The following is a 16,460-nucleotide window of genomic DNA, read 5'->3' as shown; positions in this document are numbered from 1 at the left end:
GTTCCCTGAGCGCTTTCCGTAGAGTTCCGGAGGACGGGAATGAAGATGGCGGCCTCCCGGTCTCCGGCCCGGAGGAGCCGAGAGCCCGGGGCCCCACTCCTCAGTGCGCCCTCAGAGAACAGCGCCCAATTACTGCCGTCACCCTGGCCTCCGGCCGCGCTCCGAGCTGACCGAGCCTGCGACCGGTTCAAGGTAACCCCGAGTTGTGAGCTCACTCCTCGGCTCTGTCTCTGTAGCCGGCTTCCCCGTTCTAATACCTGTAAGCTCTGCGACACTCAGACATCCCCGATCCTTCTGTGACCCTGCGGGACCTGAGGCCACGCTGACCCCACGTGGGCTTCACCCTGGTTTAGCCTCTGGAGCGATGTCCCTCAACGGAACAGACTTTTAAAAGTCCCGATTTTGTCCTCCGTTGCTCCGCTGCTTGCCAGGAGCCAGCCCCTCCCCCTGTGGTCTATCTTCTCGTCGCTTTGGATTCACTTCTCCGCCAGTCCTACCTTTCAGAAAGTGGTTGATTTTCTGTTTCTAGAATTGCTGTTCTTCTTCTCTTTGATCTCCCGCTGGATTTGTAGGTGTTTGCAATCTTTAGATAAGCTATCTAGCTGATCTCCCGCTACCTGAAGTAGTCTCAGCCTGCTACTTCTCTGCCATCTTGACGTCCCTCCTCCTGCAACTGACTTTTGATGATCATTACTAGAAGGCCCCGTGGTAGACTACGGCCAGACCTGCCCAGAGAAGTCCTGTAAGAGAGAGTACGTGGGCAACACCTAGGCCCTGTATTGTGTATACACAGAAGGGATAATTTGTCCTAGTGCTGCTGTAGCAAGAATTTGGAGATTGGGGAGCGTGACATGAAACCTGCATGATAGGACTTCCTGAGTAACAGAATTAGGCTTTATATAGGCTGCTTCCAAATGCTAATGAGGCTGGGAGTACAAAAGACCACAATCTCATAGTAATATGTTCTTGCACCTTGTTAGACACATCACTGTCTGCAGGCCATCAGTACTACCAAATCAAGGCTTGCCTTTGTGGAGTACAAGGAATGCAGCATGGAGCCATGTATACATGCCTGCATTCTAATTTTATTTGTATCCTTTGTGTGCTTACTTGCAGTTGGTGAGTAAACCAAAGTGAAAACAAACTCAAATCAAGTCCAGGTTGTCATCTCACCCATCATTACCAGATCACACTCTTCAGTTGGGTCTGGTGTAGACCCGGAGTATTAATACACAGGAAGGAGTTTCTGTGCACTCGTTCACTGATTTCAAGCACTGCAAGAGGTCTCTTTGAAAACTGCTTCTTATAAGCATGTATGTTTAATCCTCTGTCCCTCTCAGCAGGTCTTCTATTGTACATAAAATGTTTTCCCCAAGAACCATTTGAAAAACAGTTATTTAAATGACCTTAACTAAGAATTAAGTTGCTTAAGATACTTTGTTAAAGAGTTATCAGTCACTACCTATGGAGTATTTCCTTAATTTCTAGGATTACCATTTATCTTTATTAGTATAGTCTCATACTAATAGTTTCCTCAACATCTGTTCTCATTTTTTCTCCTGTTTATGCCGGCTGACTGTCTTCCCCTTGAGACAAGCTAATTTTTTTAGTTTTCCCAAGGCATCTACATGGTAGGGTGGGGAGGAACCTGTCTGAATTCACCACTTATTCAATCTACTCTAACATTATATTAGTAGATTCCACTAATTTGCTCATTTTGATGGACATTTCACTTGATCCACTAGCAAACACATCTATATCAATATATCAGTATGTTTCCTAATTGAGCTGCCGTCTTGTGACTTCATTAGCCATCTTCCAGTTAATGAAGTCTCAAGTGCAATCTATATGTAATTTGAGGCTACATGTGAAAAGACATCATTACAAAAGAATTTGTCAGATAACTTTTTTGTATTCTGGATGATGTTCATCCAGAATCTTGCATTTTGTTTGGGGAACCATAAAGACCTAGTTAAATTGGAGGGAGTCCAGGGAGATAAGCAGTAATGTAATTGAGGGAATGAATCAGATTTTGAAGGAAAAATAAAATGAGTTAAATATGCATAGCTTAGCATAAGCAAAGTTTATAAGGCAGGCTTAGTAATATATCTGAATGTTGGCACCTCTCCAACAAACAGCTCTCTTTAGCATCTCACTAAAATAACATGTTGAAAAACAAGAAAATGAAAATTTGTAATAAGGAGGGAATTAATCAATGAACATTTCAGGCAGAAAGCTTCAGATACAAGCTGTGCCTACACAACGCCAAAACAACTGGTAGGAACAGGAAGAATTCAATCAAATAAGATATTTGGCATCATAAAACATTCTCTCACACTGTAGATATTGTAATTGTTTTTTAATAAAATAAACTTACTTGAATTCCAACCAAAACTTTGAATTATTCCAATTAATTAAACTCATGAATAAACAAAATTTTAACCTTGCATTGACTGAAATTATGGGCTAAGTGTTTGGGGGATATAAAGACGATTCAGACCTAGATCCTGATGTAAGACAAAGAGATTCGTAGCTTGATTGCAAGCTGGGAAATAAAACCTACTCTCTCCTTCCTATATAACTATCACTTCCCAGTTCATACCTATTAGAAAACTCCCTCAGTAACCCAAAGATCAGGCAAAAAGGTTGATGGCAGCAGTAGTATTCTACCATCAGCCATCAAGATCACAATTCTCAATTTTTTTTTTGGCCCCAACATATCTGAATAACATGTACATGTGTATAACTCTCCCATGAGAATACCAAGATTTTTGTTCCCAATCCCCACCCTGCCCCATTTTCTATTTTGGAGAGGAGGAATAAACAAATTTTTCATCACCCCCATGGTATGCATATAATCGTTTTACCAGGAAGTGGGTGTAGGAACTAATGATCAAAATGGTTTATGGGATCACAGTTGATCGTCAAACTTTAGTATGTTTGGATCCTATAGTTGAGAACTTGCTGAACTCCGGCAAAACGTGGGTGAAATGTGAGAATTGTCTGGTCTTGTGAAAGCTGCTGTAACAGTGCTGTCTGTCCCTCACTGTCTTGGGTAGGGGCTATGTACCTGTTCAGTCCCCAGGTATACATACTAGAACTCATCTTCACCACCCCACTGGATGTCCACAGGTCTCCTTTCTTCCTAGTTATGCTGGGGGAGAGGAACTACAGAGTATGTGGAACATTTTTCACCAAATAGCCAGATAGTATTGGTTAGATAATGGTATTAATAATCAGTACTTTTCTTCAGTCTTTACTTGAAATAAAGTTTGGGGTGGAGGAGCTAAAACCTCCCCAGCCTTCCCTAGTCCTCCATGCTTTGTTCCTATCCTGTAGGATTGCTTTGTCTTTTACTTCTTGTTTTTTATAACTCTTAGTATAGCTTGCCCTCATTATTTAACATATGGTAGTATGAAAAATATTTTTCTTAGAGTTTTAAACACAGTCATAATGTTTTCTTGATTTGTGCTCCAAATATTCAGAGTTTCATTTTCATAAATAACATTAAAATGATTTTCATCCATTGCTTTTTGAACAAATACAGGATGACCATTTGTAATAGTCTAATAAAAAAAAACCCCAAAGCTCTGAAAGTGAAAACTTTGTAAAATTCCAGAATATGTTATTAGCTAACTTATTAAATGATTCACTGTCAATTAATTCATAACCCTCCATTACCTACTTGCAAATAAATAATGAACTTGGGATTGAAAATAATTGAAATACCTACATACGACTTTGGTTTGAGGATAAAGTAAATATGAACTTTTAAGGATCATTACTTTTTTATATTTTCTTTTTGATATACTTCACTGCCTAATAATGGAAGCCACAGCATCATTGTCAGCATAAGATAAAACAGGGTAATTATCTATTTCTTGTTTCCTGGTACATAATGGATAATAGAGTTTCCTTCAAGACCACAGTGAAAAAGGCTTTGGCTAACCACTAATTTCAATTGTTAATTAATACTGTATATTAATATTTAGAATTTGACATTTAAAATTCCAAATCATACTATAAAGTAGAGCTCTTTACCACTCTATTTAGAAAAATGAATAGGTAACAATTGTATTGACCTCACTTTTCCTTTTTTTGGTAGCATTGCCAAACTGCTCTGAGAATATAAGCAAGGATGTATCCATCCTGTATTTTCACAACCAAGAAAATTAGGTAGCTTGAACATTTACTTCAATAATTTAAGGAAAACAGCATTTAGCCACAGTCCTGTCTTTTTTTTTTTTCTTGATTGTGAAGTCCTAGTTTGTTTGTCTTAATCTGTGCCAGAGAGTTGATTGAGTTAACAAACCAACCATTTATTGGCAGGAGTATTGACTATTATTCGTAAGATTGGCTAATTGCGCTATGTAAAGCCAATACAGTGCACAGCACAGTTGGATTACCCCTGTAACAGGGAGAAATGGGTTGGGAAATGTGTATGCTTGTACAATACACAGGAGAATAGGAAAAGAAATTAATGAGATCTGGAAAATAGGAAGCTCAAACTTGCTGGAGGTAGACCAGCACATCCTTTGAAGATAAGCACCAGTTTATGGAGAGACTAAAGTGTAAATACAAGTTTCAGCATAACATGTCAAAGGAGTGTAGGTGCTTCAATGTTGACCTTTATTTTCAGTGTTTGTACCAAAGATCAACCTAACTGACAAAAATTAATAGAGCATACTCTCTTACTTGCTGTCTTGGTAAGAGAACCATTCAAAGTCCTCAAAGGATATACTTCACAGTCTCAAAGATAGTATGCAGCATCGCAGGGCCCTGGAACCATGCATAGTGCAGTCATCTAGAACCAGACTGAAACCACGTAAACTGGAAAACATTATTTATTGTTGACCTTCCCCCCAGATCTTCTGTGACTCTTCTCCTGCAGTGATGTGCTTTAAATGCTAATTCTGTTTCTCTCTCCTGCTGCCTCTTTCTCTTGTCCGTCTCACTCATACACATGCCCATACATACACACAAATATCTATTAAACATTAGCTATTTAATAGACTTTATTTCCGTTCTCAATCTAATGGTTTATTTAACTAATGAATCTGCTTTTATTGAAGGCTAAAGGTACATTAATATTAAAGTTGTATTATTTGAGCCAGGGAAGTGATAAGGTGTACCTGTTTACTCAATTTTCTTCTGAAAACCAATTTTCTTACCTTCATATTCTTTGAGCCTCTAATAATAATTCTAAGGTGGAGAACAGAAACGTCCATAGCCAGATACACTTAAGACTAATTTGGTGATCACCAAGCACTATGAAGTTAATGGATATTAGCCATAACATGCGAATTTATAAACCACCTCCTCACAGGTTGTGAAAGCTCCTTGTGGCAAGTAAAGTAGTATAAAGTAGTAATATACATTTAGAATTAGTAGTAATAGTTAATATTAATAATAAACCTCTCCTCTTTATTTTAAACCATTTCATTTTTATTTCCTCTTCTGCCTAGGAGGGCGAACAGCTTAGAAAAGCAACCCAGGGAACCAAAGGCTTATAATTGGCCTCAAGAGACTTGACACAAGTAGTTATGGCAATAACCCTTGGTGCCCTGATGTTCCTTGCTCATGTAGATTACCAGGGCCTTCATAAGCATTAATTAATGTTATCTCATAAGAGTTCAGAGAGGCGGTTAAATACTAATACAGGCCCATAATCCTTCATCAAAAATCTTTGGGGTCCTTTTGTTTCAAAATTCAGAATTTTTCAAATTTTACACAGGTAATGCCATGCATATATTCTATGTTATGTAACTCCCAGCATCCTTTAATAATACATCAGTATTTCTGCAACTAAATGTATAAAAATTCTCTAAATGAAATAAAGACCATAAATACCTTTATTTCAGTTTAGACCAAGTTTTGCTACCAAATGAATGAGAAAGAAAAACGGTTTTCAGGAATCTTTGGATTCTGGAGCTGCAGACGAGGTATTGTCCCTCCATCTTCTCTTTGGCCAGTGATATAATGAAGCACAGACTGAAGGCCAAGAAGGGCAGACATGTTTTCTGACTCCCTGTGACCTTTTTCTATACCTTTGAGAATGTATGTGCTCTGGGTGCCTGGGTGGCTCAGTGGGTTAAAGCCTCTGCCTTCGGCTCAGGTCATGATCCCAGGATTCTGGGATTGAGTCCCACATCGGGCTCTCCACTCAGCAGAGAGATGTAACCCCAACTGTGGATGGGCAAAGGTCCTAACACTGCCTGCCTCTCTGCCTACTTGTGATCTCTGTCTGTCAAATAAATAAATAAAATCTTTAAAAAAAAAGAATGTATGTTCTCCTCTTGGCAACATATACTGCATAGTAACTTTGGGGAGGAAAAAAACATATTTTGAAGGTTATTGTCCTAGTATCAGTACAGAAAAGTTTGATTGGTTAACAGGGATCTGGTGTGTCTACTTTGGTCACATTTTTCAGAAAAGAATTATCCATTTGGCATTGCTGTATTAATGACAGTATTTATTTTTAACACTTACAGAAAATTATTTTCATGTACAGTCAATTCTGCTACAACACTTGTTTTGAAAACATTAATTTGTTCTCATGCTATTGGTATCTTTGAGAACAATTTGAACATAAGACAAATTTCGTGTCTGCATATGTGTGATTCCATCTATTAAAAATACTGGGGAAGGCAGAAAACTGCACCCAGCAGAACGAACCATGTAGGAATATACAAAATGTGCACGTGCATATACCTGAAACATCCACCAGTTGTCTTAGTTCACCGCGTTGTGTTAGGACCTTTGCCCATCCACAGTTGGGGTTAGATCTTTCTGTGTGACTCAGACAACCCTCCTTCCATCACTCCACAGTAACTTGTAAGTTGCAACCCATCTGACACCCACTTTCACAAGCAAACTTCAGGTCTTGTGCTCCAAATCCCTTTTCCCCATAAACCCTTTTCCAGTGCATGATTTTGCATAGGGCAATGAACGTTAGAAATGAATGCAGCTATCACCTTACAGCCCAATGGGCTGTTAATGAAGCATAGCGGGTGGCACAACACCCTAATGGACCCTTCAATAAGTTCCCCCCCAGTGTTTCTGAGTAGAAGTATTCTAATTTCTTGTGAAAAGTTGCTCGAGCTAAAAACCAACAAAACAGGGGCGCCTGGGTTGCTCAGTGACTTAAGGCCTCTGTCTTCAGCTCAGGTCATGATCCCAGGGTCCTGGGATTGAGCCCCCGCATTGGGCTCTCTGCTCAGTGGGGAGCCTGCTTCCTCCTTTCTCTCTCTGCCTGCCTCTCTGCCTACTTGTAATCTCTGTCTGTCAAATAAATAAATAAAATCTTTAAAAGGAAAAAAAAAAAACAGAAAACCCAACTAGGCATGCCCACTTTCTTTTCCCGCTTCCCTTTTGGAGACAATGGCAATGTTGTTTCTGAAGGGCTATACTTCTGTTAACAGTTTTGCCACTCCTGAAATGCCTGAGATATACAATTTGGAGGAATTTTCCTTGCCTGGAGTTTTTCTTACCAAGTTATTTTGGACCTCAAACCTGAAACTGGATCCTACCGAAGTATATTATGTGAATTAGACCTTTCCATCTGAAATCTTAATTTACTTTCAGAAAGGTTTATAAGTATGTCCAGATATCCACATTTGCATAATCACTACACCTCCCCCCCTCCCTTGTGTCTCTCTCTTGGGCACAGAAATGTATGGCTGCCAGATACATTTTGAAGTGAGTGCATGTGGACTCTTCACCCCTTGGAACTGGTGTTCTAAAGCTCCTGACACTGAACCCTAATGTATTTTTCATTAGTGTTTAATGTTGGGGAATCCCATTTCATGGAGCCCAAGGATTAAATTACTTCATTTGGAAGAGAACAAGTGCACTCCCCATCTTTTTCCTGAGGTGAAAAAAAGAATGAAGCTGAGATCATTTGCATTTCATAAGGGCTTAAGGTCTGGATGTATTCCACTCAATTCCACAATCCAATATTGTAAAAGCTTTTAAAGACAATATTAACAAGTAGGGAAACCAGTGCATATTTAAAATGTGGAAATAAAAATACACAATAAAATAGATATAAATCAACACACATGCACGCACGCACACACACAATCAAAATAACTATACAAAGCAGTTCTACCTATAGCAGAAGTGCTATAATATGTTATAATAATACCATGATTGTACTTTTCAATGAAGTAGAATTTTTATCATGTTTCATAATAAGGGAGTTGCAAAGATTTTAAGGAAATCCAGCAAGCAATAAATCCAGATGGTAATGAGTGATTATTCTTTTGAACAATTGTACTGAATAGAGACTTTGTATCTTTTGAACAAGTGTACTGACACAAATACCTACTGAGTAAGATAATAGATGTCACATGTCATTTGGAGGTGTTCTGGACCCAAGACCTAAACTTGATTCCTTTTCTTCTTCTTCCTCTGGACTCCCACCCTTCGTTTCCCTTGCTTGCATCATTAAGTTCATGGATTTAGATGGCAAGTCTATAGAGTGTGTCACTGCTGCTCTTTCCGTGTCTTGGAGGGACATGATTTTAAGCACCTTCTTTGTGGTATCACTGTCCTTCTCCATGGTCGTTGGAGAGAGTTCACTAAGACCTTGAAGGGGGAAACCTACTGCTCTGTGAACTATCAAATAGATACCCAATGGCCACATCAGAATGAAAGAGCTCAGGAGACACTGAGAGGGGTTCTCATGGGGGAGTGAAATAAAAGCTCTTAGGAATCTTACCCTGTACCTAGCATTGTGCTTATATGATACGCAAGAAAAGGAGATGATCTTGCTCTATGAAATATGCAGTCAATTTTGGTAGATAAGACAAAAACATGGGATAACAGGAGAATACTATAATATTGCAAACCCAGGGGCCAAAGTTATGATCACAATAGTAAATGTTAAAGTCAGAGAAGACAATCATATTTATTTTCCAAAATACCATATGGAAAAAAGTGCTGGGCTGGGTGGGAATCATCAGACATAGGCTAACAAATTCATGCAAGGTGAATGACTTTGAGCAAGTCACTTTACCTCTCTGAGCCTTGGTTCCTCATCTGTAAAATGGAGAGAGGAGGAGGGAGAGCTGAACTACGTGATCCCTATAGTCATTTCCAGTCTGAAAGTTTCATCCTTCTACTACATTTAATAAACAAGTAGTCACTGACATACTATGTCCAAGCACATGTTACATGAATTAAATTTAATTGCTAAGAGAAAGGATTATTATCTCCATTTTACAAATAAGGAGTTAACATTTCTAAATGACAGAGGCAGAACTCAAACCCAGGTTTGCCGTAGCCCCAAATTCTACGCTCTTTCCACGATGCTGTGCCACATACTATTACACCAAACCACCTTCCTTTTCGAAGTTTAAGGAGATAAGATCTAAGGAGGGAAACAGACATATAAACAAATAACCACAATGGAAGGTGGTATGTCTTAAGTGAAAAATCCAGAAGATATGGAGGATTCTGTGTCTCTAAAGCTTAAGGGGGTAAAGAGAGCTTGTATGACAAAGGTCTACATGTAGTGAGTGGAGCACTGGCCAGAGAGTCAGGAGACGTGAGTTCTAGTTTTGGCCATGCCAAGTGTCCCTGGACAAGCTGTTCTCTGGACATCAGTTTTCTCATCTGCAAAACGAAAGGATCTTCAAGGTCTTTGGGGTTCCAGCATTTAATGCTTTTCTAAGTCTAGAGATGGAAAGCATACTTCTAGTTATGGTTATGAATATGAGCCCAGAGGTTTAAAAAATTTAATGAGATGTTAAGTGCTTGTGATGATATTTTTAGTGGATATGGGATTTGGGCTGGGCCTGGAATAATGGGGTTGATTTTGAAAATTCATGAAGCATTTTAGTTCCTTTTAAATAGCCAAGGGTAGCAGACTATCTAAAGGGATATTTTATATTAAAATGAATGATCACTACTCCTTCCCCATCTATCTTTTGTACATTTTCCTTTTTCATATAGCAAGTTTATTTAAAGTCGAAAACAAAGCCAAGAATTTGTCATGCTCTTGGGGCACCGGTATTATTTTAAAATATGAAAACCATGCCAGTGTCTTCGAAATTCAAGTTTGAGGTAAAAGGATGGAAAGAAATTATTTTTTCCCTGTGATCAGCCACTGCAAAGTGAGTCTCAGCACAAACCAGCTGAGCCCTTTTGCTAGGCATGGAAAGCCTCTGGCATTTTTCTGCTTTTCAACTCTCAGTCATTTGGGAGGTGGGACAAAGCCATGCTGTCTACAAAGTTTATCCAGAACGTGCTGGTGTTACAAGAGATCACTTGACATCTATTATGTTTCTCCTGTAGAAAAGAGGTGGCTATCAGCTACAATAGTGATTCCTTTTCAAAGGGGTTTAATTGGGGCATTTCTCATGGGCCAAATTCTAACTCGCTGTCTATACATGTGCCTGCCAGGAAAACAGTGGAAAAATACCAAACAATAGCAACAACAGAAGTCTGAGGACCGCTGTCCCAGGCTGCCCCCACTGCAAACAGGCAGAGAAAACAAAATGGTTTCCCTTCTGCCAAAGCTGCGGCTAATATGGCAGAGCTCCTAGAAAGGTGTGGCAGGTGGAGGAGGGGAGCAGACTGTGTGCTGCATGGCCATGGAAATACATATAATAACCTGAACAAACTCCTTTTAGCCTACCTCTAACAAGTAGCACTCTTAGTTGGGGGCAGGGAGATGGGTGCTGGCGAGGAGATGAGTTTCAGGCAGTTGAGTTCCACACTCAAGGAGCTGAGCTGTTTTTCTGAAGTAGGGATTTGCTCCTGTGTAGGCAGGCTAGCATCCTTTCCTGAGGTGAGCCAGAAGGTGGCCTTATACTTTTATTTCGAGGGTCGAATGTTTTCTCTTGCAACAAATGTGTGCCTTTCACTGGTATTTTCTGAAGTGAGACTTTTGCAACTGATGGAAATCGGCTCACTTCTGTTCTGTAACTTAGTGTCTTCTTGATGATTTATTTGTTCGGTAGCAGAAACTATGACAAATTGTGTGAGGCAGCCTCATTTACTTTTTAGCTGCTATAGCCCTGAAGAATTTGCATGTAAATGCAACTGTGAATGTTTTACATTTCATAAGCGTGCTGCACGTGTTTTTGTAAGTTAAGTGACATTTTTACAGATAGACTGAACTTAAGACTCGGCCCCCACCCCACAGGTTATAGTCTTCTGAAATCCTCGGTCTGACAAGCTGTGTTTTCCTGACTGCCAAGTGGGAGAGTAAGTCTCTATTTGTTGTTTTTCTTCTCTCCTCTTTAGACATGCAGAGTAGTCCACACAACCAGTTCACCTTCAGACCCCTCCCGCCGCCGCCGCCTCCTCCGCATGCGTGCACCTGTGCCAGGAAGCCACCCCCTGCAGCCGACTCTCTTCAGAGGAGATCAATGACTACCCGCAGCCAGCCCAGCCCAGCTGCTCCACCTCCCCCAACCACTACACAGGATTCGGTTCATCTGCATAACAGCTGGGTCTTGAATAGCAACATACCCTTGGAGACCAGGTACTTGAGCTATTATTGATCCCAATAACTTAAATATTGGCAGAGGATGAGCCCACCTAGTGCAGAAATTCATTTCACCATAGACCTCTACAGAGACACACAGATGCACACAGAGAGGCACACCCAGATGCCTGGGCAGAAAGCAGACCCCTCTGCAGGCACAGGAGCACACACAGATGCACACATCTAGATTTGAACACACTCACTGACACAGACCAAAACAGATTCACTTGGAAAGATGAAAGCACCGTTGCATAAACACCCCACAGGCAGCCACCCACCAAAACATATGAAACAAAGCAATTATCTAATCTACCAATGCTCCTTCCATGTAAAAGGCGCTCGCCCCTTGTTTTAGGAAACTGCAACATTACAGGAAAATCCAAACACAATTAGAGGAACAGTGATAATTTGGATTTTATTTATCATAAGATTCTTTCAAAAAGTAAGTTGCCTTCAAATGTTTTTAAAAAGGACTTGCTTCATAGATTGAAGGTCCATGTGTACTTTTAAAAACTCGATTCTGCCTCTAGGGTGCTGTTTGGACTTTTGACAAAAAAGTTTGCCTCTATTTTTCTGGCACTTCACATATTTGGGCTTTCAGATTCACTCTTTAAATCTTTGTTATGGGATTAAAGTTACAGATCTAGGTGTCTGGGTCATAATAGACTTTAGCACTAGAGGCGATTAAATGGGAAATTATTCATCATTTCTAGGCACTCCCTCTTAAATCAAAAATTACAACTTTCTATTAACATAGAAAGACATTACCCAATAAAACGTATGATTTTGTTATCTTTTAAATTCAAGGACTTCCCCTTGCCTTCTATATGCCTTATTTAGATCTACTACCAAAGCTGCTTCTGAACACATTTGTATGTAAACAATGGGTATAATATATCACTTGATAAGCAATGTGTGCTGTCAACTCTGATCAATTTCCATCCCAATATCTGGGAATTGGAATGGAAAGGGGAGGACTAATAAACCCACATTATGAGCCTGCTTATTTTTTTTCAGAGCAGATTAAGTTATATGCCAGCTGTGGCATCGGTGAATATGTCACCACCAACAAACTGAGAACATTGTGGCTCAAATCCAGGAAACTCTATATCATCCATCACTATTAGATTAAATAGATTCATAAACTAATATTTCTGTTATCTCCCCAGAGAAAATATAACAGTCAGCTCTGATGGTGAAGATAACCCAATTAGAACTGTACTAGTGATAGTGTTTGTGTATCGTTTCTTTCTTTCTTTCTTTTTTTTTAATGAAAGAGGAAGGTGAATGAGGTGAGAGAAGCAGAGAACAATGTATATCTTCAAGGAGTTTTTGCTAATGTTGGTGATTTACTCACTCCTTTTTAAAATTTATTTACTCACTCTTTTAATTCCTTTGTAGGGCTTAGTGATAGAGAGCTAAGGAAACAATGGGGCAATCTGGTTATCTAGCAATCATGACAAGGAAAAAAAATCATGACACACTCCTTCCCTCTAAGAAGCTGAATAACAGGAAATCTGGAAGGAGGATGGGGAATGGGTCTCAGGCAAATGAAAAGGGAAAACTATTCTTATTTGAAGTGTACATCTAGGCATGTTTGTACAAACTGCACCCACGGACCTTCTGTATCCATGCAAGGAATGTATTAATTGGTCTCAGCTTCATAAGAAGCAGAGAAGAACATAAGTTTTCATGTGAGATTGTGCAGAGAGTACCTTTTTAGTACATTTGGGGATATATTCAGTATCACAAAGACAAATTTTTAAAAAACCTAGAAACCCTATCAGCTTGATGAGATAGGATTTCCCGAATATATCCTTGAAAATGTTTGCTTCACATGGAGTCAGTAAAAGGTAACTCTGGGAGTGTGCTGGCAGGTAGTGATGTGCCTCAGCTTCCTCATCTCTAAAAGTGAACGTAGAAATGCCTGTCTCAACAAGTTGTGCAGAAGATCAAGCTAGTATGGCAGAAAGTGCCTCGTACATTGCAAAGCGTTATACAATTCAATATTATATTTTTTTTATTTTTTAAATCATTATTAAATTATTTTAAAAATTTAAAAAATGAAAATTCTTTTAATTAAAAATTCTATTAAATGTAATTTTATTAAACTTTATTAAAAATTCTGTTAAAAACAAAATTTTAAAAAATACTGTTATCCTTACTAAGTAGTCACAAACCTCTGCTTAAATAGCTCCAATATAGGTAATTGATTTATTCCAAAGGCATTCCATCCCATCTCAGGCAACTATTGGAGGATTCTTATTGAACCCAAATCTCCCACCTCTTAATTCTGCCCATTTCTCCCAGATCTAGTTCTTCAGTCTCCCAGAATAAGTAGAATGCCTCACACGCCTGACAACCCTTCACTGCTCCTGATCCTGTTCTTCTTTGACCTAAATGTTTCCCTATCGGCTGGTTTCAGATCCTCCATCCTGGTCTCTTTCTTTAGAATACAGTTCTAAACTACTGACTGCACTTCTCTTAAAGTGTCCTACCCAAGGCTGAATGCAGGTGGGTGGTTTTATTAGGCTCCTTGGTAGCAAGGAGCAGTTTGTTTAGGTTGCCTCAAATAACTGAGAACATCTTTTCAAGATTAAGTAGACCCCCTTATTGGCAGTTTTGTGTTCTATAATTTCAGTAACCCATGGTCAATTCTGGTCTGGAAACAGATGATCCTCCTCCTGACTTAGCATCAGAAGGTCAGTAGTAGCCTGATGCTGTGTCAGAAGGCCTAGGTCATTCCCACATTTTAGCTCATCAGATAGGCATTTTATCATCTCACAGCATCACAAGAAGAAGGGAGAATACAGGAAGGTATCTTAAGAGAGAGACCATATTCATATAACATTTATTATAATATATTGTTATAATTGTTCTATTTTACAATCAGATATGTTGTTAGTCTCTTACTGTGCCTGATTTAGAAATTAAACTCTATCATAGGTATGTAGAGGAAAACATAGTATATATAGGGTTTAGCACTACTATTCCTCGTTTCAGGTATCCATTGGGGATTTTGGAATGTGTCCCCCTCAGATAAGGGAAGACAACTAACTGTATTCTCTCAGTCAGGTGAAGCCAAGGGGAGAGAAAGGGTCATGTGCTTAAAAAAAAAAAACAAAAAAAACTATAGTACGGCCACCTCTAGCTGCCCCTTGAGCAAGGGCTGGGAGCAGAGCTGATGTACATTTAGATGAAACTCTCAGCAATCACCGTGATTGACTCATTCCAAAATTTGTGCTATGACTGACAGTTGGTTGCCTCCTTTGTTCTTTTTTGTAAAAAAAAAGATTTTTTTTAATATTTTATTTATTCATTTGACAGACAGAGATCACAAGCAGGCAGAAAGGCAGGCAGAGAGAGAGGAAGGGAAGCAGGCTCCCCACCGAGCAGAGAGCCCGATGTGGGACTTGATCCCAGGACCCTGAGATCATGACCCAAGCCAAAGGCAGAGGCTTTAACCCACTGAGCCACCCAGGTGCCCCTAAAAAAAAGATTTTATTGGTTTATTTGAGAGAGAAAGAATGAGCAAGAGAGAGAGAGCACAGTTGGGGGGGTGGGGCAGAGGGGGAAGGAGAAGCAGACTCCCCGCTAAGCAGGGAGTCCAATGCAGGACTCGATCCCAGGACCCTAAGATCATGACCTGAGCCACAGGCAGATGCTCAACCAACTGAGCCACCCGGGCACCCTGTCCCCTTTGTTCTGACTAAATATTTCCATTAATGCTGTCTACTCCAATGTCAGCTTTTTTGTTGGTTACATAACACTACTGATATACATTGAGAACACTTAGTAATTGAACTCTTACAACTTCTTAAAAAGTTCTGAGGCTAAGCCACCTTTCTTATATTCTAAAATTGTATAGTTGGAGATTTTTAAAAATATTTTATTTATTTACTTGACAGAGAGAATGAGAGAGCGAGAGAGCAATAAGCTGGGTGAGGGGCAGAGGGAGAAGCATGCTCTCTGCTGAGCTGGGAGCCCAACACAGGGCTTGATCCTGGGACTCTGGGACCTGAGACAAAGGCAAACGTTCAACTGACTGAGCCACCCAGGCTCCCCTATAGTTGGAGATTTTTAACTGTGTGTTTGGGATGGGGGGTGCAGGTAAAAATATGTTTAGAGCCTTGATTTGGCTTAATTTGATTTCACCTTGTTAGTCCATGGAGGTATAGCTGAATTCTAATTCTGCCATACAAAGTATTTGCATTGTATTGATCCCATAACTGTGTCATCTGTACTTTTGTTAGGTTTGCTCTCCTCATTTCTATGTAAGTCATTAATAAAAATGTTATGTAAGGGGCACCTGGGTGGCTCAGTCAGTTGGGTGTCTGCCTTCAGCTCAGGTCATGGTGTCAGGGTCCTAGAATCAAGCCCCATGTTGGGCTCCCTGCTCAGCAGGGAGTCTGCCTCTCCCTTTCCCTCTGCTCCTACCCCTGCTTGTGCTCTCTCTCAAGTAAATAAAACCTTTAAAAAATGTTATGTAGGACAAGATCAAGGTGGGAGATCTGTGACATGCCACTGGAGTCCATCCTAGGGGTTGACACTTACCCATCAGGCAACATTCTTTTACTAGGATACCACCCACATTTCTCCATCTTGTTTATAGGCATATCATCAGAGACCTTGTCAAATGCCCTGTTGATATCCAGATATAGTATGCCTACATTTTTACTGATCTGCCAGTCCAATAGCCATGTAAAAATAAAAGTGAAATGAGATTTGTTTAACATGACTTGTTCTTAGAGAATTTGTGCTGCCTGCTCATGGTTAGTATCTTTTTAAAAAGTGCTTGTGAATCATCCTATTAAAACATGTTCTAGAATTGTGCACTCAGTCAACATCATATCCCTTGATCTAGTTTAAGGATCCCATGTACTTCCTGTTTCTTTTAAAAACCAAAGCCAGTATGCTGTCTCCAGTCTTCTGACACATATCACCAACACCACACCTGAAACTT

At 39.8% G+C, this 16,460-nt stretch overlaps 1 protein-coding gene across 3 annotated transcripts in view; it reads left to right on the top strand.

Annotated features, from left to right (window-relative positions):
* The window catches only part of LOC111157267 (teneurin transmembrane protein 1), a 550,623-nt gene that overhangs the window by 202,588 nt on the left and 331,575 nt on the right, over positions 1-16,460 (top strand). For all 3 annotated transcript variants that reach the window (XM_022518549.1, XM_022518550.1, XM_022518548.1), the window contains exon 4: positions 11,254-11,494. In XM_022518549.1, the coding sequence (XP_022374257.1) occupies positions 11,254-11,494 (241 nt within the window). The remainder of the gene's footprint in view (positions 1-11,253; positions 11,495-16,460) is intronic.

The sequence above is a fragment of the Enhydra lutris genome, unplaced genomic scaffold (genome assembly GCF_002288905.1).
Source record: "Enhydra lutris kenyoni isolate GAN:26980312 unplaced genomic scaffold, ASM228890v2 scaffoldscaffold53, whole genome shotgun sequence".
In the NCBI taxonomy this organism is placed as follows: Eukaryota; Metazoa; Chordata; class Mammalia; order Carnivora; family Mustelidae; genus Enhydra; species Enhydra lutris.
Note: the sequence above shows the minus strand (reverse complement) of the source record. Positions and strands in the feature narration are given on the sequence as shown.